Genomic DNA, 27167 nt, shown 5'->3' on the forward strand with positions numbered 1-27167 from the left:
GTGTGGGTCCTAACACCCCAGTAAAGTAACGGGGACACTATGCTGTAACAAGCACCGTCCTTCGGATGAGACGTTAAACCGAGGCCCTGACTCTCTGTGGTCATTAAAAATCCCAGGCATCCTGGCCAAATTTGGTCATTCGCCTTTGTCCATCATGGCCTCCTAATCATACCCATATATACACTAATTGGCTTCATCACTCTGTCTCCTCTCCATCCAATAAGATGGTGGGCGTTCTGGAACAATAGGGCTGCTGTTGCATCATCCAGGTGGATGCTGCACATTGGTGGTGGTTAAGGAGATTCCCCCTTCTATGTAAAGCGCTTTGAGTGCAGAGAAAAGTGCTATATAAATGTAACAAATTATTATTAAGTAGAGAAGATGTCCAATTTGTGAACAAATATGTTCACAAAACCTGTGCGAATGTTTTATTCATTCAATTTTAGAAGGTATTCACTAAGGAGGATGAATCATCAATGAATGACAACTTTTTTTTGGAGTTTCTCATACAAATCTATAAAATCACTTCAGATTGGAAGTCAAATGAACTGTTTATGACAGTTTTATGCTTTTGCATCATCTTTGAAGCCTCAAATCTCCAGCCATCGTTAATTGTGATTATATGCTAAATGAAATTGGAAGAAAGAAATGCATACAGGTCTGTAACAACATGAGGGAGAGCACTGAACAGAGATTATGAAAGAATTTTTCTTTTTCCAGCCCTGGATTTTAATGTCAAGTAAAAGTTTTGCATGTCCTTTCTGTTACTTGCACATGTTTGGACCCTTTTAACCTTTTCAATATTATAGACACTGATGTTAAATGAAAGAGCATGATGAATAAAAAAAAGCTGTAAAAAGTTTCTGCTTTGGCTCAATTTCAGACTTATCCTTGAAAAAAAATTGAAGACTTTAAATGGCCTCGTGAGGCACTTACCGGGGATCTCGACCTCCATTAGTGAAAGAATCTTGAGGATGAAAATGGGAATCCAGCACAGCGAATCGGTGATGACAATGGAGAAGAAGCGTTTGGCAATGGTCAGCTCTTTCTTAATGTGGTTGGTGTATTTGGTCGTCTGTGTTCCTGTTCTCTGGATATTGTAAAACATGCTTCCATAAGAGAGAACGATGATGAGAAAAGCCACCAGATTGAGACCTATTTGGAAACAGGATATGTTTTTGACATGACATATAACAGTGAAAATTGTTCATCAATGTGAAGGATGACCTCAATACAAAACATAAGCACCACAACAATACACTTTAAACACATATCAGGTCAAAAAAGATTAAGTTATTGTTAAAATGAATGGACTTGCTGGACCCCACCACATTTCTTCAATGCTCTCTCAATAACGTCTGCTCCCTACTGTCCTCTCTTCCAATCTAAATTTAGACCTTTCGATATGACCTCTATCATACAAACAAATTAAGCACTCACAGAGAGAACAATTTCCCAACCAGGAACAAAAGAGTCCAACAACTCTGACTGCGGTTAAAACAGGAAAGCTAGTAAAAAAAATAAGTAAATGTTTGAAGGGGGAATCATTGTGCCTCAATGTCTTAGTTTTAAATGTTAAAAACCTTAAACAGAGTGTAACAACCAACTGCTTTTTCACAAGTCTTGGTTCCAGACATGTTTTCCCATTGATTTTCTCCATAAGGATTTCAAACATTCACCAATAAAGAAAAAAGCCACAAACCAAAACGTACATAAACCAAACCAACCAGCTCTGAGATTAATAACAACATTATAAACCAAAGCCAAAAAGTAGCCTATAAGGGCAAAAGACTGTATCTAAATTTTTTAATGCCATTTTCAACAACTGCCAGCACTGTCTTTCTCCAACTGTAAATTATGTATTCAAATAAAATAAATATAAAACATTGATTTAAATTTTTGATTGATTTTAAATATGAATATTTTAAATAAATAAATAAAACAAAGCAACACATTAGAAGGATTTCTGAAGGATAATGTGACACTGAAGACTGGGGTAATGGCTTCTGAAATAAATTAGGCTTGCATTTCAAAATATATTAAAGGTAGGGTAGGCCATTTTTTTTTACACTGGTTGAAACTCTCTTCACATCCTGATACCGATCAATAATAGAAGTGGTCTGAATGCAATGATACAATGTCCTTCTTTCCTGTCAACATGTATTTCCAAACCTCTGTAAGTTGTTTACGTTCATTATTATTGTAATGTTATTTACTTTGAGACATGAGGTAATTTAACGGCGTCACTCGTGACGCTTTGTAGACTGTGCTGTGTGTGTTCATATGTTTTGCAGGAGGCGTGGGTTTGGAGACGCTCTGAAGGGAGGGTGGGATCTCTCCGCGGTTGCCTACCCTACCTTTAAAATAGAAAACAGTTATTTTAAATTTAATAATATTGCACAATATTAGTGTTTATTCATTTTTTATCAAATTAATAAATATCCTGAAATATGTACACACACAGATTTTTTAAGTTGAAATTTTTTACTTTCTGTTGATTAATAACCTCAGAGCTCATGGTAGGTCTGTCTTAAAAAATATATACAGAATCGTTAAAAATCAATTATTCTGTGGAGAAAATGCCTGAGATTTTTACTGCCAGAACCTGACAGTTGTCCAAAAGAACATATTTTCAACAAAATTAAGGGACTCTCACGTACCCAGAAAGATCACAATGGAGTAGATTTGGGCTCCGAGAGTCTCTGGCTGCTCAGAGTGCAGAGGGAAACAAACGCCATTGGTTCCATAGAAGTTTTTAAAAACCCCTTTAAAGACCAGTGGCAGGAAAGCAATAACAAAGCCCAAGATCCAGATGACCACCAAAATGGTAACAGTGCGTCTGCGGCCAGGGGTCAGGTAACGGAATGGGTAGACAATGCAGATGTATTTCTCCAGGGTGAGGTATGTGAGGAGCAGCACTGACACCTCTGTTGACAGCATGGCTAGAGATCCAATCACCTGGCAGGGTACACTATCCATCCAGGCCTGAGCGTGACGGTTATACTCGCCTCGGAACTTTAGGTCATAGGCGCCAATCATGAAGAGGTAGACACCCATCAGTCCATCTGCACCTGTGTAAACAGAGAAGGAACTTGTAAGCTAGACAAATACGGATGAGGTTAACACATCATTTTTATGAGTTACTTATGTATTTTACATTTCAAGAAATACAGCTTTAAGTAAAAAAAAAGAAAAAAGAAAAGAAAAAAAAAAAACACACATGTTTGTGTGTGTGTTTCTCCAACTACCTGCACTATTCATTTAAAATAATAGAATGGTTTTTTTCGGGGGGGGGTTTGACAAAACAAAGTTTTCTTTTTAACAGCACAGGTTGCATCAACCAAGAACAATGTATAATAAAAATTTGATGAAATCCGACAGCAACCTGAACATCAAGAAGCCTTTATTACCAGTCTGCCACTTTCCACGTCTGACTCTCCCAACCCCCCCCAACCCCCACCCCCATCCCCCCCCCCTCACCCCCTCCTCCAGCTGCCCTAAAATTGGGAACACTTCTCACCCATAGACATTTAACAGAAAAACTTTACCTATGACTATCACACTGTTATAGTCACAGGAAACAATATTGAGCGATTCAGGCACGATCAGCTATGGGGTGACGAACAGTAAAGAAGTAGCAAATTGCGTGTAATCTCAGCAAGACCAGACCATGCCTAAGGCAGATGATGGGTCAATTATGATGTCCAAAGAACAATTTACACGACCAGCTCAGTGAGGTGAGTTCTATTGAAGATTCCCAAGAAAATGCATTAATGTTACCTATTTACTGTAATAGCAACAAACTGTGCAAATGTGCTCTAAAGGACAAAAGACCAGACCGCATGTTGTGGTATTTGTATTATTTTCCTATTAGTTTTGAAAGAAGTTCACATTTTCAATTCAATTCACATTTATTTGTATAGCGCTTTCACAAACATATTGTTTCAAAGCAGCTTTACAGATAATAAAAGTGAATACTTTTATTCAGCAAAGATCCATTAAATTGATCAAAACTGACAGTAAAGGCATTTATAATATTAAGAATTTCTACTCAAATCAGCATATTAGAATGATATTAAAAACTGTTATTTAAAACTTTATTATAATATTTCAGCCTTGGTGAGCATAAGAGACTTTTCAACAACATCTTCAAAAATCCTACCGAACACAAACTTTTGAACAATAGTGTATATATGCATTTATACAAGTAGAATACACTAATAAAATATATTATTATATGGTAATTTATAAATATGATATATTTAACTCACTTTACATAATAGCACACCTATTTTCCATTTTCATTCAACTACTCCTCGTTTTCCATATACACTGATCAGACACAGCATTAACACCACTGGCAGAAAAATGAGCAAGTGAAAAGATCTGATTAACAACGGCTTAATAATGATGGCTAATAAAACTGGGTCACAGCATTTTCAAAACGGCAAGTCTTGTGGGATGTTCCAGGTATACAGTGGTTAGTACCTACCAAAAGTGGACAACCAGTGAACCAGCATCAGGATCATGGGCGTCCAAGGCTCATTGATGCACGTGCGGAGCACAGGCTCACCTGTCTGGTCTGATCACACAGAAGAGCTACTGTAGCTCAAATGGCTGAAAAACTTAATACTGCCCATAATAGAATGGGGTCAGAACACACAGTGCATCACAGTTTGCCATGTATGGGGCTGCGTAGCCGCAGACTGGTCAGAGTGCCCATGATGACCCGTCCACAGCCGAAAGCGCCTATAATGTGCAAGAATGGTGTTGCCTTGGCCTCCAAATTCCCCAGATCTCAATGCGATTGAGCATCTATGGTATGTGTTGAACCAACAAATCCGATCCATGGAGGCCTCACCTCACAACTTGTAGGACTCTTCCACTAATGTCATGGTGCTAGAATCCCACAGGATGCCTTCAGAGGTCCAGTGGCCTGTTTCGGCAGCACAAGGGAGACCTACACGATATTAGTCAGGTGGTTTTTAAGATTGTGGCTTATCAGTGTATGTTAGTAGGTGAATGTAAAAAAGGAATGAATTATAAATGTAAAAAAACCCTGTAAATGTTGCTACATCTACGTGTTGTCATCTACACTTCAAAGTGAACACTCTGAACAATTGATTTCCATGTATTTTGAATTAGGCTACACACTCATCTGAATTGCCCATGGCAGTGCTCTCTGGAGCATACAGATGCCCAGTGCACAACTTTGATATCCTCTTATTTAGCCCATATCAAAGGACAGAAATGAAATAACTGCTTTTCTTTTCATGGCTCGCTATTTCCTATGGGAGAAGGCTATAGTGTGCACAGTATGAATTAGGAAAGTTTTAATGAAACACAGCATTTGCTTCATCCATCAGTGGTCAGTTTGTATGGGTGGCCTCATGGGTGCGATAAAAAGTGAGACGTGGTGGTACTTCAGTCAAAAGTGAACACTGTCGGGTAAAAGCAGATTCTGAATGCTGTTGGCCAGCTATAAGCTGCCCTCATGCTATCAGCCTGTTTCTCTAAAAAGCACCATTGACTTTTTTTTCTCATCTGAATGAGAAATCTTGAATCACACAAAGAACTTTTACGTTAATCCATGTCTGGCTGAACAGTATTTTATGGAAGCTTGTTTCCGCCACGGAATAAAAAAGGTAAGTGTAACTTTTTATCTCACTATTCTGATATTTTTCTCAATTCATTTTGCAATTCAGATTTTAGAACTCACAACTGCATGTTTATTTCTTACAATTCTGGGGGGGGGGAAATTCTCACAATTCTGACTTTATTTCTCACAATTTTGAGTTTATTATTACTTTTATTACTTTTTATGAAAATTTTATGAACTTGTAAGAAAAATTCGCAATTACCTTTTTTATTTTTTATTCCGAGGTGGAAACAAGCTTCCATAGTATTTAGATTTTTTTTTAAAACACCAAAAAAGAAAGTTGCATGAGACTAATTATGTGTGAAATTGCTTTTGCTAAGAGATGATGAGCAGTGCACTGCAACCTTAAACTCCGTTTAAAATGACACTGCATGATATTTTATATCAAATCTTACAGCATAAAGAGATGATGCACATGGCGTGGAGCTTGTTCTCTGAGCGAATGTAGGATCGCATGCAGATCACAAAGATGTTGCCGAAGCATGTCGTTGCCGAGACAACCCAGACAAAGACACGCAGCACGATGTTTGCCAAAAGGTCCTCGAAAGATGAGATGCCATCAGTGTTGGGCTTGCAGCTGCGGACGTGAGGCGCATAGCCACAGTACTGAAACTTTTTAAAGTAGCTGAAAAGAAAGAAGCACAAATGACAAACATAATCAGATCATCATTTCGCTCCTGTCATGACATAGCTACGAATACTGATTAACTTATGCTCAAATAATGTCAAGTCTGAATCCATCCATCCATCGAATTTGAGAGATAAAAGATCATTTTAACAGTAAAAAAAAAAAAATCTATCTACTGTATCTATCTATCTATCTATCTAGCATTTTGCTGTCAACCAGCCTGTCCTTGCTGAGAAAGGTTTTTATAAAGGGGAAGACAAAAGATGAGAGAAGAGAATCACACTGAACAGAACTGATATAGAAACAAAAAGCAAGTCTTGAGTTGAATTTCACAGTCAACTAAAAAAGCACGAGAGGAAGCATCATAAATTACTTGCAAAATTCATAGAGTGTTCTCATTTTTCACAGTGTAATTTATATACTGCAAGATGTGCAAGGCAGAAAGACACAACACTGGGTCTTCAAGTAGCTCAAAAGATTGACAAGGGAATTGCAAACACTCCAATATATATTCCAAACACCCTAGCATTTTTTTTTTCACATTTTCAAGCGATACATCGTAATCACTCCCAATTACTACACCAGGCCATGGGAGAAAATGATTACCATGAATAATTAATGTACTGTAAATGTAAATGAATTTTTTGTACTTTCTGTATGTATGTGAAAAGCCCTTCTAGGGACGGACATTACAAATTAGCCTTGGCTATAAATGTTGTAGTGTGGTACAGGTTTATTGTTCACACATGTCCCTATTAAATAAAATTAAATAAATAAATAAATAATAGAATACAAAATATTAGAGTCAATTTTTGGGATGAGAACTAAAGAGTTTGTCTTTATCTTTTTTTAATGAGGATATTCCAGACATTACAAAACATCTGCATTCGATCTCCACAATCTGCCATCATTTGTTTAATGTTTTAATATTATAGAGATGTTCAGTTGTCAGGCATTTCAATCAGAATATCCTGAACATCAATCTCAACACTTTATTTAAACATTAAAAACCGAATCATTCTCAATGATAACTTCAGAAAATACAGATATCAATCAAGTTTCAGAAACTGAGCAAGCAGAATCTAAAGCATTTTGATATTAAAACTTTCAAAAAGCAGCACTCACATGTGAGTCAGGTTCTTGAGAGGTTCAAACATCCTTCTGTGGATGTTCCCAATTTCGATTCCCTCAATGCTCCTGTGACACAAAAAGCTTTCTCTCAGGGTTCACTCTTTAGAAAACCACCATCATTTGCATTTCAGTATTCACACCTCTTTTTCCTACAACTATGCAGTTTTGTGCCCAAGATGCTATCTGGAAGCCTTTGAAGCATGACCTAAAAGAAGATCGTTTTTGTGCTGTTGAGTAGAGACGAAGGCAATGTTCACTGTGTGAAGTTTGGGTAAGACCATTGTACTGTGCTGAAAGGGGCCCACAAACAGCACATTATTATAATTGCAAGGTTTTCCTGTGGTGTCTCATGTGAATGTGCCTTTTTTTTTTAAATAAATAAATAAACCAGAGAGGTATAAAAGGGGGAGAGGGCTAGTGTGTATCTTAGTTTAGTCAATATTCACTGTGGAAAGTTACAAAATGGATAACATCACTTTCAGCATCTTTAAAACATACTTCAGACTTCCTCTATTTCAACTTGAACCTTACAGTTCATCGTTATAGAAAAATATAAGAAGACTTACAGTGACTTTAACTTATGCAGTTTGTCAAAGTGATCCACTTGCAGGTCCATGATAGGGTTATATGAAATATTCCTACAGACAAACAAAAGGCAAGAGTCAACTGAAAAATCCCAAAATATAATATAAAATATCGTGCAAAAGCCATTTCACACTGCATTGACAGACGGCAACAGACACTTCGTCAGGTTTTGACGGATCAGTGTGTTACCCCTGCCTGTGTCTTTTGGTGTTGGTCGGTTCTCGTTTTTGCCGATTGAACATGTTGAATATGTGTTTGTTGGGTCTTGGAATGTCTGAGAAGTGATGTCTGTAATCTGGTGACTGTCGGCATTGGCCGGTGTCTGTCGGTGAAGTGTGAATTGGCCTTAAAACTATCATTTTTGGGAAAGTCGACAACTCTGGTTAAATTAATGATGCATCTTCGTGTTTGATGATAAACTGTCAAATTTCTTGAATATAGCCAAACAACACAAAAACTACCCAAAATATGCTTTGTTACTGTATTATTGTATTTATTTAAAAAATAAAAAGCATACATTAACGTTCAAAAGTTTGGGGTCAGTAAGATTTTCTAATGCTTTTGAAAGCACCTCGTATGCTCTTAAAGCACCTCTTTTGTCTCTTATGCTCACCAAGGCTGCATTTATTTGATCAAAAATACAGTAAAAACAGTAATTTTTGAAATATGATTACAATTATTTGTGAAATATATTTTCTATTTTAATATAGTTTAAAATGATATTTATTCCTGTGACGCCATCATTACTCCCGTCTTTAGTGTTACATGATCCTTCAGAAATTCTTCTGATATGCTGATTTGCTGCATGACTTAGTTTTCATAAATGGTTAATAGATGATCCTACAAAACGTTAATATAATCCTTAAAAAAAAAAAAAGATACATGCTATTCCATTAGTCTTTAACTGGGGGGAAAAAAAGAAAAAAAAAAGATAAAAAAGAAGCGTTTTGCTTCCTCTTTGCAGAAGCTCATCACATGCCCCTGCCGTACAGCTATTAGAACCAGTTTGGGGTTTGCAATGTGCATCTTAATGGAAGACTCACAGCTGAAGCAGGTCTCCAAGATTGACAAAAAGATCAGGAGGGATTGCTTTGATTCTGTTATTGGACAAATCCCTGTGGAGAGAGAAAGTATTAGTGCCTTTTGCATTCAAATAGGCATCTGTTGACAGAATTGATGAGCAAGACAGTCTGATGCCAAACTATTTGAGGACTGATGTCACATATAACTAGTCGAGCTGGATCGGAGTAGGACCAACCCGGACTTTAAAATTGATAAGGAAATCCATTTTTGCTTAGCTTCTCAAAAATAGCACAGAAATGGGTCACGAGTAAACTCCAGAGAACACTTTGTGGTGATTATTTTGGCAAATATTTATGATGGAATGGAATGCCTGAGAACTTACAGCTCGCCCAGTTTACGAAGCAGAGAGAAAGCCTGCACGTGGATGTAACTAATGCAGTTCCGCTGGAGGACCCTGCAAAAAAAAAAACATTTATCTTGGTGGACAGAAACATGACAACTCTTTCAGAGTAATGGAGTGTGCAAGAAATACAAAAGAGTACACAACAGTGTCAGTGGTGATGAGTGCAAAAACAAAAATCAATTTAGAAGGTAAATGGGATCTGACCTTTAATCAACAGAGTCACTAATGCATATAATCAGTAAAATTATAATCGGGAAATATTGCATAATATTAATTACTGAAGTCCACACACATCACTATTCTGCTTAATAGTTTTCTCTCACAAGTTGAAACTAAGTTTCATAATGAACAAAGGCAGATAAGTCTGTTGCTCTGATTTCTGCAGAATAGTGATTAAAAATTGAAAAGCAAGAACCAGGGAGATGAAAATGCTTTGCCTAAAAATATAATTTGACCTAATTTTTGGTGTTTTTGGCAAGAAGGACCTCAAACTGTGCATATTAAGAGTGGGGTACAACAGGGCTATAAGTCCCTCTATAAATATGATTATGTGAAAATATAATTATATTTTATGATTTACTTTGTATTATGATAAACTGTATGCCATTTAAAAAAAAAACTTTTCCGCTCAATGGCCATATTTATAACGATCAGTGGGAAAATAAATAAACAGAAGAAAATAAAAACAAGAAATTTTTTTTTTTTTACCGATCTCAAGATAGCACAGACCCAACCAAATCTAACATTCACAAACATTTACATAAATTAATCCACAATCATCTCCATATACTGAATAGCACAATTATATGAAAATGGATTGAGGATTAAATATATGAAAATGTTTGTGAATGTTAGATTTGGTTGGGTCAGTGCCAATACTTTCTCCTGCTGATCATAAACAAGATGAGCAGAAAATTTTAATCAAGTACTTTGGCAAATCGTGTACTAATAAAAAAATAAAAAAATTGTATTATTATTATTTTAGTATTTCATAACTGTAACAAGGTTGGTTGTTATGGGAAGAAGAAGGTGGGAACCGGGAACCGAACATTCAACAGTTTAATAATTATAAAATAAACCAACAACAAAACGAAAGTAAAGGTAAGTAAACATATAAACAAAACATAACATAAAAGTCCAGGCCTGGTCCTCTCTCGTCCTTCACTGTCATCGCTCCTCCTTTTATGCTTCCGCTCCTCCGTGAGATACAAGACCGGTGTGGGACTTTTGTCCCCAGTAGGACTTGATTACCTGTTGTACCCTACTTTTTAAAGGCTTAGTTCACCCAAAAAATGAAAAGTATGTCATTAATCTCACCCTCATATTGTTTCAAACCCATAAGACTTTCGTTCATCTTCGGAACAAAAATGAAGATCTTTTTGATGAAATCTGAGATCTTTCTGTCCCTTCATTGAGAGGTATGCAATTACACTTTGACTCTTTGGGCCCTATTTTAACGATCTGAATCGTAAGTATCAAACGCGAAAAGCAAGTAACTTTGTGGGCGCAAATCTAAATTGGGTTCGTCTGAAGTAGCTACATTACTCATAGGTGTGGTTTGGGCGTAACGTGAAATAAACCAATCAGAGCGTCATCTCACATTCCCTTTAAAAGCAGCCGCGCTTGTTCCATGGCGGATTGCTAATGGCGGATTTGCCATGCGCACACCAGGAGCGGTTCACAGCCGAGGAGACCGACTTTCTCGTCAGGGCCGTAAAAGACAGAGAAGTGACATTGTATGGGGATGGGAGAAACCCACCCAAATTAGCTTCGGTTAAACAGGCGTATAATAATTTGGGTAAATGTGTAAGATAGATTTATCTCTATTTTTTCACATCTTCATGGACACCACAATGATTTCCCTCGTGTGGAATATTTTTCCTTGTAATTATGTATGGTTTGCAAAAATGGCAACTGCTGCGTCTGTGTAGATGAGAGAAGCAAAGTGTATGCACGTTGTGCACACGCTACATTATGGCCAAGCATGTGACCTTTAAAATAGCATCTGAATAACGCGCCGCTGACTTTAGACTAGGTTTTTCCTGGTCTGTGGCGGAATTGTTTTCTGGAACTGCAAAATAGCACCAGGGAACGTTTGTGCCGGAAAACGCCTCCTCTTTTCGCTGAACCGCCCCAGGGAGAGCAAGTTCATTCCCAGCAAAATAAGAATGATACATGCATCAGTGTACAAAGTCAATTGTGCTGGGCCCTTTAAAAAGTTCATAAAGAGATCGTAAAACTAATCCATTTGAATTGAGCGGTTTAGTCCAAATTATTTTGAAGAGACTCGATCGATTTATATGATAAACAGATTTAATTTAGGCTTTTATTTACATATAAACGGACACATCAGTTGTGGTAAACGGAAGCTCAAGGATGTTTGCTTGACGTGCTAGAACCAATGAGGTTCATTCTCGTGTTACGCAGCACGTTTGAGCTTCTGCAAGAGGTTTGTTCTCGCGCATCAAGCCGGTTTGGTGGAGGTTCTGTTCAAAGTTGATCAAAGTTTAAATGTAAATAAAATCCTAAATTTAATCTGTTCATCATATAAAGCGATCATGTCTCTCCAGAAAGTTTTGACTAAACCTCTCAATTCATATGGATTAGTTTTACGATCTCTTTATGAACATTTTGTGTCAAAGTAGTAGTTGCGTAGCTGCCAATGGAGGGACAGAAAGCTCTTAGATTTCATCAAAAAGATCTTCATTTGTGTTCCGAAGATGGAATGACATGAGGGTGAGTAATTAATTTTTGGGTGAACTAACCCTTTAAATACTGGAATACATTTGTAATGTCCATTGGGGTCATCTGATAGTTGAATACACAGCGGAAAGAGAGGAACAGAGCTTTGAGGAGCTGTTACGGGAGGGTGGGAATACTCACAGAACTGTTAGCATGTTACAGGACCTGAAGGTCACATTTCCCACATTCTCAATCTTATTTCCCTCAACATCTCTGCGGACACAAATAGAAATAAGAGGGTGTATGGAAAATGTAAGAAAGGAGAGGAAAAGAAAAATCAAATCAATTCTACTTATTGATTAGCATCAGCTTAGAGGACCAAATAATTTACATTAAAGCAAAATGCATACATTGATTTACTGGGAGCAAAATTCAAAGTGCTTTCTACAAGCTCTGCAACCATAAAAAATAAAATAACAACACAAGTGATTTTATCAGTACAGTGTTGTATTCAAACTTACAGCCAATTTAACCGTGGCATCTCCAGGCAAATATCATCAAGCTTTGTGAGAGCATTGTTCAACAACACTCTGAAACACACACAAACACACACACTCTCTCTTAGAGAATGGCTCCTATGCATTTGCTAAAATAAAAGATTTACATTTGAAAGGCAGAAGATGTGTCACCAAAATAGCAACAGGCTGAAACTCACAGCAATACAAGGGAGCGCAAACCAGTGAAGGTCAAAGAGGAGATGTGATGAATATTGTTGTTCTCCAGAATTCTTCAGGAAAAATATGAGAAACTCATTAAAAACACTGCAGCCTCACAAATTGAAGAGCTTTTTCCAATATTTGTTCCAGGGACACTCATTTATGCATAAGGGTTATGAACCATAATTGGCATTCAATTAGATGTGTGATGGAAGTTCAAATCATTCTTTTTACTTTAGAGCAGATCCTTGGCGACTACAAATGAGAGCTAAAGAAATCACTCCTTAGCTGATATCACATAGAAATTAACATCAGTTTTGTGTTTTCAATATGGTCATCATTGCAGAATGTTTATTGATTGACAACTCCTGTTGCAGTTACTTGATTTGAAGCATAAAAGCACTGAATGAGGAAATCCATCTTGTTTTAGTTGACATTTAAAAGCAGATGAGAGAATGACAAGAAACACTTACAGCCATTCTAGTTTGTGCAAATCCTGGAATACATCAGGAAGTAGGGTGGTAATTTGATTAGAACTGAGATACCTGAAGAAAAATAAGAGATTACACCTGTCTGAGGGTAGCCAAAAAAAAGTTAAAAGCATTTGCCCATAGAAAAATAAGCAAATAAGCAAACTAAAGTCATTCACTGAGGGCCTATTCGTCACTCTCTGAAGAAAGGCAGCAGATGAGGCTGATAAGAAAGTTCTGCCGACTTTAAAAACTCACAGTCTCGTCAGATTGTAAAGGCCTCTGAAAGCATGTGGGTGCACCGCTTTAATGCGGTTGTGCTGGAGATACCTGAAACACAGTTTACAGGAAGCATTAAAAAAGAGGTAGAAGAGAGAGAAGTAACACAATACGTAACTGAATTAATAGTTTGGGGTCAGTAGGATTTTTAATGTTTTTGAAAGAAGACTCGTATGCTCACCAAGGCTGCATTTATCCATGCATCATTTTCAGCAATTTTCAATTTTCACCATCATTACATATATTGCTAATTTGCTGTTCAAGAAACATTTCTTATTATTATCAATGTTAAAAACAGTTGTGCTGCTTAAGATCTTTTGAATGGTAGTGTATAGTCCCATAGAAAAAGAGACATGTATTGGGACCAGACTGTCATAAATTTCATGGGCTTAAGTTTCTGACTTTCGCCAATAAGTAATCACCCACATCACCTTAGCAGCCATATAACAAAGCACTAAAACTACTCAGAACACCTTAGCAACCACATAGCTACAGCGCTGAAATCTGCACAATCAAGCACCAATAAAATCCGGTTAAATTTACTCTTCTATTGACTAGCCTTTCTCACCTCATCTAAACCTCTAACATCACCTCATTGCACTGCTAACATCAAACTTTTCTGTATTCATATTCATTCCCAATGGCTCTGTCATTAATCTAAAAAATATCCAAATCTTACACAACTGTGTAAGGAAAGTTGCATTGTGGCTTCTATTCCCATAACATTCTTTTTTTCTTTCTTTTTTTGTGCCACTTCTGAGATTAAGTTTGTTCATACATTGAAGCATCTGTCACTAGATCAAGTGTAGTGTTTGGGCAAGGACAAAAATATAGGGCTGATTTTGTTCGACTCAGCTGGTACTACTGAATGAAACAACTAGATGATACACACAACAAGAGAGCATGTCAGATTAAGACATGCAAACACACTTGAAAAATTCAACAGCTGGGGAAAGAAAAACATTGAGCCATTTTTGTCAGGTTAAAAAAAGACAACTCTCTCAAGTACTTCAGTTCTCAGCTCGCTCCTGTGGAAAACACTGAATGGTTTATTGCACAGAGATTGTTTAATCTCCCTCAACATCTCTATTTCACACATTTCTTACTACAATAGCACAGTGAAGACCAGCAAGCAACGTTTTAATAAACACCTGTGATTATGCCAAGACAGCATTCATAGCATTACAGCATCCACACAGTCCAATGACAAGGCAGAGATATACTTAGTGAAGCAGAGAGGCTCTTACAGTTTTTGGAGGCTTTGGTACATAAAGAACATGTCAGCATTTAGCTTCCGCAGCTGGTTCCTCTGCAGAGACCTGCAATATCAACGAAATTGTGAAATCTACATATCACAATAGAGCGCAACAGTCACCACATACTTTTACAGTTATCTAACAATAGATAGACAGAACAATATAAGTAAAATACGATAGAACAAAAGGTAGAACATTATATAGACGGAATGATAGAACAATATGGATGGATAGATATTAATTCTCTATCATATGAGTGACACACAGTCTACACTGGATGCAGCGTGTCGTGACATGATAAATCCCTGACAGTAAGCTGATGCCCCGTTCTATTTCTGACGTGCTCGAGGCACTTGCGCTACTTCTGACACAAAGGACAAATTGGTTTTGCAACAGTGTCTAGTGTAGACAGTCTCAAGCTGTTGCGGCGTAACGCGGCGTGACTATGGTTGCACCCAGTGTAGACGTAATGTAGACACAGTTAGGCACCAATCTACTTAGCAAACATATGATGTCAAAGCTATGCTATGAATTACCTGACAACACTTCAGTAACTTGTACACACACACACACATACACACACTCTATATAGGCTATATACACTGGTGTAGTGCAGGGTATACGCAGGTATACGGCGTAAACCCACTTCTTTTTCAGTCGGCATTGCGTATACCCACTTCTAAATCCCCTCTGATGTGCATCATTTAGCTAATCCAATCTCATGTGAATAAAAAACACCCAGTAAAGACAGTGATGCAGTGATCCCTTGATTCGCATGCACGCTATTGGGCTAGGTAGGTACCGTCAAGCCCCACATCATCACATAGCCTTCACCATACCTAGAGATTGGCATGGAGTACTTTCCATAAGATCATCTCTCAATGCAAATCAAACCAGCTATTAGGCTAACTGAAATAAAACCATGCCAATCTCTAGGTATGGTGAAGGCTATGTGATGATGTGGGGCTATTTTAATTCCAAAGGCCAAGGGAACTTTATCAGGATGCATAGTATCCTGGATCCATGAAGTAACTGGCCTTTAAAAATAAAAATCTGCCTGCCTCTATGGGAATTTAACATAGGGTTGTCCAGACTTTTGCACCCTGTATTTTAAGGAAGAACATTTATTTATTTACGATACATTATTCATTCACAAAGAAAATCGGTGTCCTTAAAGGTTGGATTTTTCCCAAAAAATTTAATTAAGGCATTAAGTTCATTTCCAAAAGATGATTTTTTATTCCTCTTTTTAGTCAACTTTAGCATGGGTGTCTAAACTTATGCATAGCACTGTATATATATATATATATATATATATATATACACTTAGTCCTCATTAAGAAGCAGCTTCAACTGGTACATAAATATGCATTTCAGATCCACATATTAAACTGCTATACAGCTTTATATCAGCCAGTTATTATGTGAATAATACAGATTTTAACGAGGCACTGAGTGAAAAATGAGAACCAAGCTTCACAGTTATGTTGTGTGTGGAGAATAATATTGGCCTTTAATGCAATTATCTCATTTCATGCAGTGCTCACAAATTGAAGGCACTCAAATCAAATACATCACACTAGTCTTTGATGCAATCATCTCTTGTTTTATAAAGTACTATTTTGAGACAAATCTTTATTCAGTCCCTTACATATTCACCATGTAGTGTAGTGTCAGCTTCTGTGAAGCCACAGGGCTTTGGCATCTCATGCACATCCAAAAAGTCACACAAACTCAACAAACTGCAGCCACACTCCACACATAGGGCATGAAACTCACATCATGGTGACATTAATGGATACTGTGGGGACATCTTTAAAGTGTGCACCGTCACAGTCCAGCTCCAGGTCCCTGCACTGGCACTCAGCTGGGACAGTCCCAAGCACTGCGTGACAGAAAGGGAGAAAGAGAGAGAGTTTTAGATACACCACTTAGCATTTAAAAGCATTACAGCTTGATCTGCCATTTAAGTAGTAATACATAATATGCGAACCGTCATGCTGAACTAATAAGCACTAAATTATTGGTCTGTGTCAGCTAGTGTTAAGGATAAATATCAAAGAATCCCCAATTAGATTAATTTGAGCTCTCAAGATAAATTTTATCTTTAAAGGTCAAGTGTATAATTCAATGTTAAAATCGCAGCTTAAGTAAGCCATTGGTTTGGTGATGAATAAATGAATGAATGAATGAGGCATTTATATAGCGTTATACTAAATACTTGTGAACAACTGAAATGTAATAATTATTTGTACAATATTGGGGAAAGAAAAGAAATGGAAAAGAAAGAAATGGCAAAATCCCCGAATTTTAACTGCCTTTAGTTAGTTAGAACTAGAAAATTTGTTAGAAAATTGTACTCAAAATAATGTTCCATTTATTTTTTTAAGGATATAAGCAGGGGGTTTCGCAGGAAAATTTACATTTGTTTATATGACATTTTTCATTAGTAAAAGAATTAATTTATCATATGACTTTATCATTTTTATGTACAGTAATTTGATTTAGTCCCAAAGAAATTACACATTTCACCTTTAAGTTTTTCATCATACACAGTAAAAAGTGATCAGTTGACTTAAACCTGTTGCCTCGAAATTAAGTAAATACACTTCGTATGTAATTGAAAAAAATAAGTTATGTAGAATTGTCAAGTTCACATAACTTAATTTTTTCAATTACGCATGGTTTACTTAATTTTAAGGCCACAGGTTTCCTCACTTTTTTAAGTTAAGTCAACAGATCTCTTTTTACACCGGTTAAAGATAGTTTAAAATAAAGGACGTCAAGTAATAAAAGTCTATTTTATGTGAAGACTGAAAACAACGTGTAATCTGATGGTGTCAGCAGTTGGACAGTTCAATACAGTCAGCCAGACAGAATTAAGCACACGGGACACACAAAGTCTTTATCGCAGTTCAACAGAGCAAACGGTCGCCCTGAAATCCAGGGAATGGAAATGCCTCGCCAGGCCATCTGTGGCCCAACACATTGTTCCAATAGAGTCTTATCAGTGTTGAACATTGGAGAAGGAAGTAAAAGCACAAAGACAGAACAAAAGATGCAGGGAGGCGACAGTGAGAAAAAGAAATCAAATTCTGACATACACCAGGACGGCCCACAGTGACTAATTTGGAGAGAAAGGGGGAGAAGGGACGGTAATGAGGAAGGGATGCTAAATTTGCTGGTAATGAGGGGACGAATACAGCAGAGTCATCACTACCAACATGGGCTGGATTTTAATTGGTTATTCAGGCCATTTTAGTGCGGGTTGCTTGGTTCTGCTTGTAGTTCATTAATTAACAATGGTCCATGTGCTGGGGTGCATGTAGGGAATGTTTCCATCACATCTGATATAATTGAAACTGCTTAAGCCGTTTTACTACGTAAATGACCTAAGTTCCTTGGAGGACAATATTAGTGACTTAGTCAATATTAGTTTGGAAAATCATAATTATATAAAAAGGTCCAAATTATGATACAGTAAGTCATAATCATGAGATAAAAAGTTGAAATGACCACATACTAAGTCATTATTATGAGATAAAAGTCATAATTACTATAATTGGTAACACTTTAGATTAGGTACAAATATTCACAAATAACTTTGCGTATTAGCATGTATATTACTTATATTATTACATATTACATGTATATTACATATTGGCTGTTTATTAGTATTTATAAAGCACATATTAATGCCTTATTCTGCATGACCATATTCTAGATCCCTTAACCCTACCTTAGCAGTAATAAGGAGTTCGAGGAAAAACTCATAGTTAATAGTAAATTATGCGCACCCCAATCTAAAGTGTGACTCTATATTTATCTTATTATTTCACATCATAATCTCTTTATGACTTAGTTTGTCATAATTCTGACTTTTAAAGCTTATAATTATGACTTTATTTCGACATTTTATGTCATAATTATAATTTACTGAGGGATGATATTTTTCTTATGTGGCAGAAATGGGCTTCCATATACGTTCATGCTGAAACCAGAAATGCTTAAACTTCTAAATAACTTCCATTGATTATATTGCAAAGCATTTTTACACTACATATAAAACCCTGACATATCATTAGTTAATGTAAATTCATATGAAAACATCATTCAATTTCGATTCTCATATTTTTATATAAACAGTGGTGGTCAAACAATTATCTGGATATTAAGTCATGTATAAATGTCATTGTATTAAATAGTAAAATGACAATTATTTAAAAGAACAATAGCATAGGCACACTTTTAAAGCAACACACAAAAAAAAGGTAACACTTTATTTTACAATGTCCTTGTTACATACATTAAATGTAGTTACTATAATAATTACTTTTGTGCATAATTACATACAACTAAACCTAAACCACACCCTAATCCCAACCCTAACTCTATGTAGTTAATTTGTATTACTCAGTATAAATGTATAATTACACTGTAATATGGACACCTTAAAATAAAGTGTAACCAAAAATGATTAAATCATGCAAGAATACACATATGGTTCCTAATTAAGACAAAATCAGTGCTTTGACACTTTCTGGTTGTTGAATGTGAGTGAACATGTCCATCAGGCCCATAATGTGATGATAATGTCTCCAGCTGTGGTTCCTTTGCCTGCGTGTCTGTGTGAACTTGAGAGGAACTGACTTATGTCATCTAAAAATCACCTTGAGACTAGCTGGTTAGAAGTCACTGCAAAAATGGCTGGACACATATTGTATTGTCCAGTGTCATGTTTGTTTATTTGAGCTTTGCAGTGACACTGCAATATCACAGATTTTTTAGACACCCAAGCTCCATATGAACACGCATCTGTGATCAATACTGCCTATCACCTCCAACCATAAACCTATGAGCCTCAAGATATTAGCTGTCTAAGAGTTATAAGAGGTTGTCCTAATCTTCTTTCATTTCCTGCCCAAGTCTCAGAGTAATAAAACTTTGAAACGATCAAACCGCCTTTTATAACTTATAAAAAAACGCATTTTAACATTTTTCTTCAATGAGAGAACACTTTTTTTTGCACATAGGAGAAAAGTGAGTGATGTCCCAGCAATATACAGGCCGCGGCTGTTCATTCTAAGCTGTTAATCTTTCTGTCCAATCATGTTTTGGCATCATCAGAGCATTACAAATGACTCCAAACATCAAGCCTTAAAATCTCCAAACAGAGTAAATATTGATGACTGGAAAGGCTGTAATCACATAAAAGCACAACAGGGATTCATAATGTGATGTTTGGGAATGATCAGGTGGTTTTGTTTGCTCTGAAGTAAATACAGCTGAACTGACAGCATCTGACAGGAAAATGTTGATTGACAGCAAGTCAGCCAGATAACAGAATATCAAAGTGGGACATGAATCGACTCCTAAAAGAAGAAAGAAGTGTTCAATTTAAGATTTATTTAACAGTTAGCATGAAAATCAACTGTAGGTTGTTTGTTTTGAATCATAAAATTTGAGCCAATTCAGTGAGTATGCAAGCATTCCAGCAATAATATTATGTATCCACATGTATTCATTATACCCTTTAATTTCAAGGCAATTGGCTGTTTATTAAATCTGGTGTTCAAGTGCTTGGATTTGCTAGAAAAAAAATATTTTACAGCTCTTGCAAACTATAGACTAATAAAGCTCTGCTCTAACAAACCAGTTACAGCTTATGAATACAATTAAGCAATTTTCTCCATCGTACATTAGAATAAAAGGAAAATGCATAAAATGCATAAAGTTATGATAGTATATACTGTACACTACCATTCAAAATCCCAGCAGTGCCTATTGGGGCAGTTGTGGCCTAATAGTTAGAGAGTTGGACTTGTAACCTGAAGGTCGTGGGTTCGAGTCTCAGTCCTGGCAGGAAATGAAGGTGGGTGGAATGAATGAACAGGTTCCACTCTCAAGGCACCTAACCCCCAAAACACTCTAGGGCACCGCAGCAAAAATTGTGTGTGTGTTCAAAACTCACTGCTGTGTGTGTGCACTTGGATGGGTGAAATGCAGAGCACAAATTCTGAGTATGGGACAACACCCTTGACTACATGTCATGACATTTTTACTTAAAAAGTTTGGGGTCAGTAAGATTTTTTTAAATGCTTAATCCTTTCTATGCATTTATTTGATCAAAAATAGAGTAAAACAGCAATACTGTGAAATATAACTACAATTTAAAATAACTATTTTCTGATTTAAAAAAAAAAACGCGTTTTGTTTTTTATAGATATTTATGTAAAACTCTTCACTGTCACTTTTGATAAATTCAAAGAATTCTTGCTGAATAAAAGTAGTAATTTCTTTTCAAAAGACCCCCAAACCTTTGAACAGTAGTGTAAACAGTTTATAAATCAAAAAGATATCTCAGACAATCTTTGTTTACAACAAAATGGCTACACGTGCACTCAAGGGACTCTCTTAAACACCTTTAGCATGCTTATTTTAATAATGGAAATGGAAATATACATGTCAGACTGAATTTTGTTTTGAAAAGTGTGTGTATTATTCTAACAGTCCATCTCTCACTGTTGTTTTAGCATGTGGAAGAACAAAATACAGCTGCCTAATGTGTTAAACCAGATTGTACATGCAATAAGTATTTCTAAAAGAAACATTCTCTACAAATTCTCTACAATGTTCACATTCTCTGAACTGTTGCAGAGATTAAACCTCTGAAATATAAAAATGAGAGAATACTCACAGCAGGCATTTGACTTAGTCCCAAGGTTATTACTGGGGATGCCAAAATAGTTATCAAAGAGATGTGGCCAACCATTATTGTCCCCTAGAAGAAAAAACAGGAAGCAAAGGGTTACTCAATGAAACACACGCTGCTTGTCATTGCAAGCAAAGTCATTTGCTGTGGCATAGGTGTTCACATGTGTGACAGAGTAATGGCACATTGATGGCACAGCAAAGACCACAATAGAAAATTCTAATTGCTAAGAACCATTTTACAGGGTCTTTGGTTTAACAAATGTGCCTCCACTCCTTCACTCAGGGGAAGTTGCATAATACATAACACATTTGGGTTTGTTCTTTTTTAAGAATCACGTTAACCTACTCAGCAACCCCTGTCAATCATCTTGACACTGGTTGGCAACTACAAAAGTCGTGGAGGAAATGAAGAGGGTGGCATGCAAAATAGGTGTGCCTTTCGTGGCATTTCCTGTCTCCCGATGCCTCACACTTAACATCTCAAACAACCTTCCGCCTTTCTCAATCAACCTTCATCATTCATTGTCAGGGAGATCTCATTTGTATTCGTATTCAAACGCTGTGTACATATACACTATTGTTCAAGGGTTTGTGGTCAGTGAGATTGTTTTTAAATAGTTTTTCAAGAAATCACTACTTATTTTCAGCAAGGATGCATTCAATTGATCAAAAGTGACAGTTAAGATTAAGGGCCCTACTTTTAATATCTAAGCGAAAGGTCTAAAGTGCAAGGCATAAGTGAACTTAGTCCGAATCCACTTTTGGTTTCATCGTGGTTTAACGATGATAAAAATGGCCTGTGCGCCCGGCGCATGGTCTAAAAGGGTTTACCCTATTCTCTAAATGAGTAATGGGTGTTTTTTGGGTGTAACGTGCAATAAACCAATCAGTCTCATCTCCCATTCCCTTTAAAAGCCAGTTGTGCCCGTGCCATGGATTTGCTATTTACATGGTGGAATTTGCAAGCGGAAAAACTGAACGCTTCATATGCGACCACGAGCAGACCATCTATGGGACAAAGTGCACGCGCGTTGTGGACCCACCTATAGGCGCACATTACTAACGCGCTCTTTAAATAACAAAAACAATATTGCGCCATTGACTTTAGACCAGGTTTTAGTTGGTCAATGGCACAGTCTATCTCAGTTGCCTCAAAATAGCAATGCGCCAACAATGCGCCTGAACACACCTCGTTTTCAGACAAGCTGCCCATGGGTGCACAAATAGGCGCAAATGCATTTGCTATTTAAACAACTTGGCAAAGGACGTGAAAATGATAACTGCGTCGGGCTGAAACTAGCAAAGAAACACTTGCGTCGCGCCTGGCGCTGCATTGCACTAGGTGTATGATAGGGCCCTAAGACTTCTACACTGTTAGAAATAAATGCTGCTCTTTTGAAATTTCTATTCATCAAAGAATCCTGAAAAAATATCAAGGTGCACAACTGTTTTCTACATTGATAGTACTAAGAAATGTTTCTTGATCACCAAATCAGCAGATTAGAATGATATTTGATGGATCATGTGACACTGAAGAATGGAGTAATGATGCTGAAAATTCAGCTTTGCCATCACAGGAATAAATTACATTTGAAAATATATAGAAAGCAGTTATTTTAAATTGTACTAATATTTCCACAATATTACTGTTTTTACTGTATTTTTTGAGCAAATAAATCCAGCCTTGGTGAGCACATTCAAATAATCAGTTTTATACATACATTGCAGACAGTAATGCATAATGCATACGCTACCTGTAATAAAGAATGTAATGATGTTAAAGGTACAGTAGACTCAAGCTAGATTCTTAACGTAAAATTTGTTTGTACAATTTTTTACAATTGATTTGTTGTAAAATTTCAGCCTGACCATCTTATTAATAATCCAGCTGCCTCACTGAGCATCGACATCTCAGCTCAAGTATTAGTACAGGAGGATACTGACCTACCAAAGGCTAGTGGAGCCACACTGTCCCTCTGCATTTAATTAAACACTTTCTGGGATGTATGAGGTGGGATTGTATGGATGGGATAGATGGGATGGCTAGATGGATGGATGGATGGACTGCATTTATATCCAGAGTTGTGCATTATTTGAAGACAAATTGAATAAACTAGTGACCAGTGTGATTTAACTGAGCATCGACCACTCAGCCCAATGGTCAGCACAGGGGGATACTGACCTTCCAAAGGCTGGGGGAGCCACACTGTCCCTCTGCATTTAATTAAACACATTCTGGGGATGGATCGGTGGATGGATGGATGGATGGATTTATATCCACAGTTGAGCATTTTAAGAAGATAAATTTAATAAACTAGAGTGACCAGTGTGATTTAAAGGGACTTCAGTTCTTCAAGGTTCATAGGACCAAAGGTGCCCATATGCTGAATTTGAAAACAAATAAAAGTGGACTCTTTCAGATGTATAAAGGATAATAGAACATAACACAAACAATACACACATGATTGTAGGGACAATTAAAGAGATGTTCTCTTAAAAAAGATTTTATGTAATAAAAATAGTGTTCTTTTATATATAATTTATATACATGTTTTGTTACTAAAATTAATTTTAAAATTGAAATTTTCACAAACAAAAAATAGCTCAGTAATTCTAACTCTTGTAACTGGTGCTCTTTCTGTTCTGTTTAAATATTATAACTTCAGCCAAATTAGACATGGTTAAATGCAAACAAACTGCCCAAGATAATGTCTTCTGGGGTCATTAACAATTAACATATTTAATTTTAACTGTAGCGTTTAAGGATAAAGGAAATGTGATGCTGAAACATCAACACTTTGCTTGAGGGGCTCATTATCCATCAATTTTCTATGGCATTCCTTTCGTATCATGCAGGTAATTGATTAAGCATGCTGCAAATGTTAATTAAACATCTAAGCTGTGGTACAAACATCTCAAACAGTCTTTGAGGTAAATACATTTTCCAAGAAAGTGAAAAATGTCGGGCAGATGATTTTAGATGACCCTATTTTAGATGACTTTTTATATTGTATATACTACAATATATAAAATATCATATAATCTTAATATTTCATCAACAGAAAAAAAAAATGTTTGTTTGTTTTGTTTACGTCATACCACAAGGGGTACCACATCTAGGGGTGTTCATAGTAAGTCAATCTCTCATTTTAAACTGAAATGCCAAAATGACAGGGCTGATGACTTTCATAAACTGTAATGGAAAAAAATGGATCCATGTCAAACATTCATGAAAATAACGAGCAACCTGTCACCCTATAGAAATGCATTACTGCACTTTAAAACAATTTACAGGAAAAACAGAAAAAAACCTACAGAAATATTCAAATATTGCAGGACAAAACGTAGGCTATATTCAAATTGCATAAATGAATGATTTAGCATAATAACTCTTATCTGGCATCTCAATTAATATTCTCCCTGAATTATTACAGGTGTCTTACAAACAGGGTACAAAAGGATATTATTTGAAAAGATATGGAATGATTTGAAGCAATATGAGTGTGAATAAATACTGACAGAATCAAACCATTCGAATTAAACCATTCCTTTGAGAGAAAATTTCTGTTCCTCTCATTTAGGGGTGGGGTATTATTAAAAAAACCTAGTTAACCCTTACATCTTACAATCTTTTCCTCTACTCTACCACTCGAAAAAAAAGCATATATTTTAACACTATACTGCACACAACATGAGTGAACAGCATTGCAATAAGTGTAAATCCACCATTGACAGGAAATTTGTGTCCCAGCAAGGCTCTGAAAGGTGATTTCTTCCCCATCCAGCCTCATGTCACAATTACAGCAGCTCACACTGTTGATTATATTGAGCAGCCATTAGTAAAGACACCATAATCTTTCCTTACATGAAAAGAGCGGAAACCCGTCTGTAACTTTTGACCTCTTCATTGATTTTAAATGCACAGGGACTGTACACTTCTATTACTTCTAGTTTACCCCATTAAACATAATGATACTCAATTGAGGGTATTTCCAAAGAAAGGCTCCCCACCACTAATATACTTCACTTTAATAATGTCTCTTAACACAACATGATTGATCTGCGATACTGTCATCCTTAAAAAGTGGATGAACATCAGTTTTTTATAACTGGGTAATATCGATTTAGTGGCTTTGTGATGATAACATGTTACGTTAAAAACTGTAATGAAGATGCTTAAGAGTTTGCAAAACATGAATGCTATGGAGCTGTTACGCTTTTAAAATCTAAGCATCACCACACTGCATCCTCTGTGCGTCATTGCTGGTCTTTTCTGGCTTGGCAAAGGAAACGTAAAATGACAAGGAAGATTAAGTGCTGAGGTAACATCTCCTACCTGTGTAAAATTTAGATTAATGGCCTTGTTTATACAGCTGGTCCATGGCAAATTGAACAAAATTATTACAAAAACTATAAAGATGACCACTGCATTCAAGGCATTCTACAAATAAACAGCAATCTAAAGAAATTAATGTCTACTTAATTGCTGCTATATATGGGAAGTAAATAAAATGAACAAAATAGGCTATATTTATTTATTTAAATAATATAAATAAGTATAATAAGTATATATCTATATACATTTTATACACACACACTCACCAGCCACTTTATTAGGTACACCTTGCTAGTACTGGGTTGGAATCGTGGGGTTTTTCAGAGGGAGCTTGCTGAGGAGGTTGAGAGAGTTGTTAATCTCTCACGCCCTTCAGAGACTCGCGAGAGTGAGCTGCAGGATGAGGATGTGTTGTCACTAACATCCTCTGATCCAGCGGCTAGTGCTCTGCTGTGTATAAAAACAACCCGCCCAGAGCAGGAGATGGCTGATGAGGGTGAAGAGGATATACAACCCAAACCCTCACAGCCACCCTGCACCGCGTATGTTAAGCTGTTGAGTGTTATGGAATGCGCTTCAACGAGGCTTCTGATGTCGTTGGAGCGCGTGAGGGAAGAGACTGCTCGTGACAGACTTGACGAATGGTTTCTTTCCAGCCATAAAGCTCCAGCTCTAGTGATCCTTCCATTCCTGCCGGATCTACACAATGAAATCGGAAAGGCATGGAAGAACCTGTATTCAGCGCACATTCATCGCCATCAGCGAACTACGCTGATGTTGAGGGGATTCGCAAACACGGGTATGTGTCGATGCCCCAATTGACGAGATGTTCGCAAACTATCTAATGGCTGGAGAGGCATAGTACTAAGTGCTCCGACCCTGCACCTTAAGCCACTAAAATATAACAGCACGCTTAAATGGCAGGGCATACGCGGTGGCGGGTCTGGGTGGAGATGCCTTGCACACAATGTTGAGATTATAGCTCTAAACTTCAGTCACTTTATATTCGTGTGTTGGCCCTCATGGGGCTGCCTCGATTTCTGGCTTAGGCTTAAGGATGCTTAGCATTGCAAAGGCAAAACCTAGCCCAGAATCTGGTCAATACTTATCAGGTTTTGACTATTGTGCTCAAGAATCTATCTGAGGATGGTTCTGTATGAATGCTTAGCTCCTTAAGTCTGGTCGGAAGGTCGAAGGTCTCTCATGAGGCCTCCCTGTTAGATCAGCCCTAGAGCTGGAGGTGCTCCCCTATTAGGGTCCCTTTCAGAGTGCCCAGCCACCAAAT

The 27167-nt window shown here is 36.9% G+C and overlaps 1 protein-coding gene across 2 annotated transcripts in view; it reads right to left on the reverse strand.

Moving 5' to 3' along the window:
• Nucleotides 1–27167, reverse strand: part of rxfp1 (relaxin family peptide receptor 1) — a 49846-nt gene that overhangs the window by 2125 nt on the left and 20554 nt on the right. For both annotated transcript variants that reach the window (XM_079892626.1, XM_079892625.1), the window contains 15 exons: nt 21530–21613; nt 16612–16717; nt 14824–14895; nt 13556–13627; nt 13301–13372; nt 12827–12898; nt 12633–12701; nt 12313–12384; nt 9409–9480; nt 9047–9118; nt 7985–8056; nt 7413–7484; nt 6055–6284; nt 2661–3071; nt 937–1155 (listed from right to left, as the gene is read on the reverse strand). In XM_079892626.1, coding sequence (XP_079748752.1) covers nt 937–1155; nt 2661–3071; nt 6055–6284; nt 7413–7484; nt 7985–8056; nt 9047–9118; nt 9409–9480; nt 12313–12384; nt 12633–12701; nt 12827–12898; nt 13301–13372; nt 13556–13627; nt 14824–14895; nt 16612–16717; nt 21530–21613 — 1767 coding nt within the window. The remainder of the gene's footprint in view (nt 1–936; nt 1156–2660; nt 3072–6054; nt 6285–7412; nt 7485–7984; nt 8057–9046; nt 9119–9408; nt 9481–12312; nt 12385–12632; nt 12702–12826; nt 12899–13300; nt 13373–13555; nt 13628–14823; nt 14896–16611; nt 16718–21529; nt 21614–27167) is intronic.

Source organism: Squalius cephalus, assembly GCF_949319135.1.
Source record: "Squalius cephalus genome assembly, chromosome: 14".
Lineage (NCBI taxonomy): Eukaryota > Metazoa > Chordata > Actinopteri > Cypriniformes > Leuciscidae > Squalius > Squalius cephalus.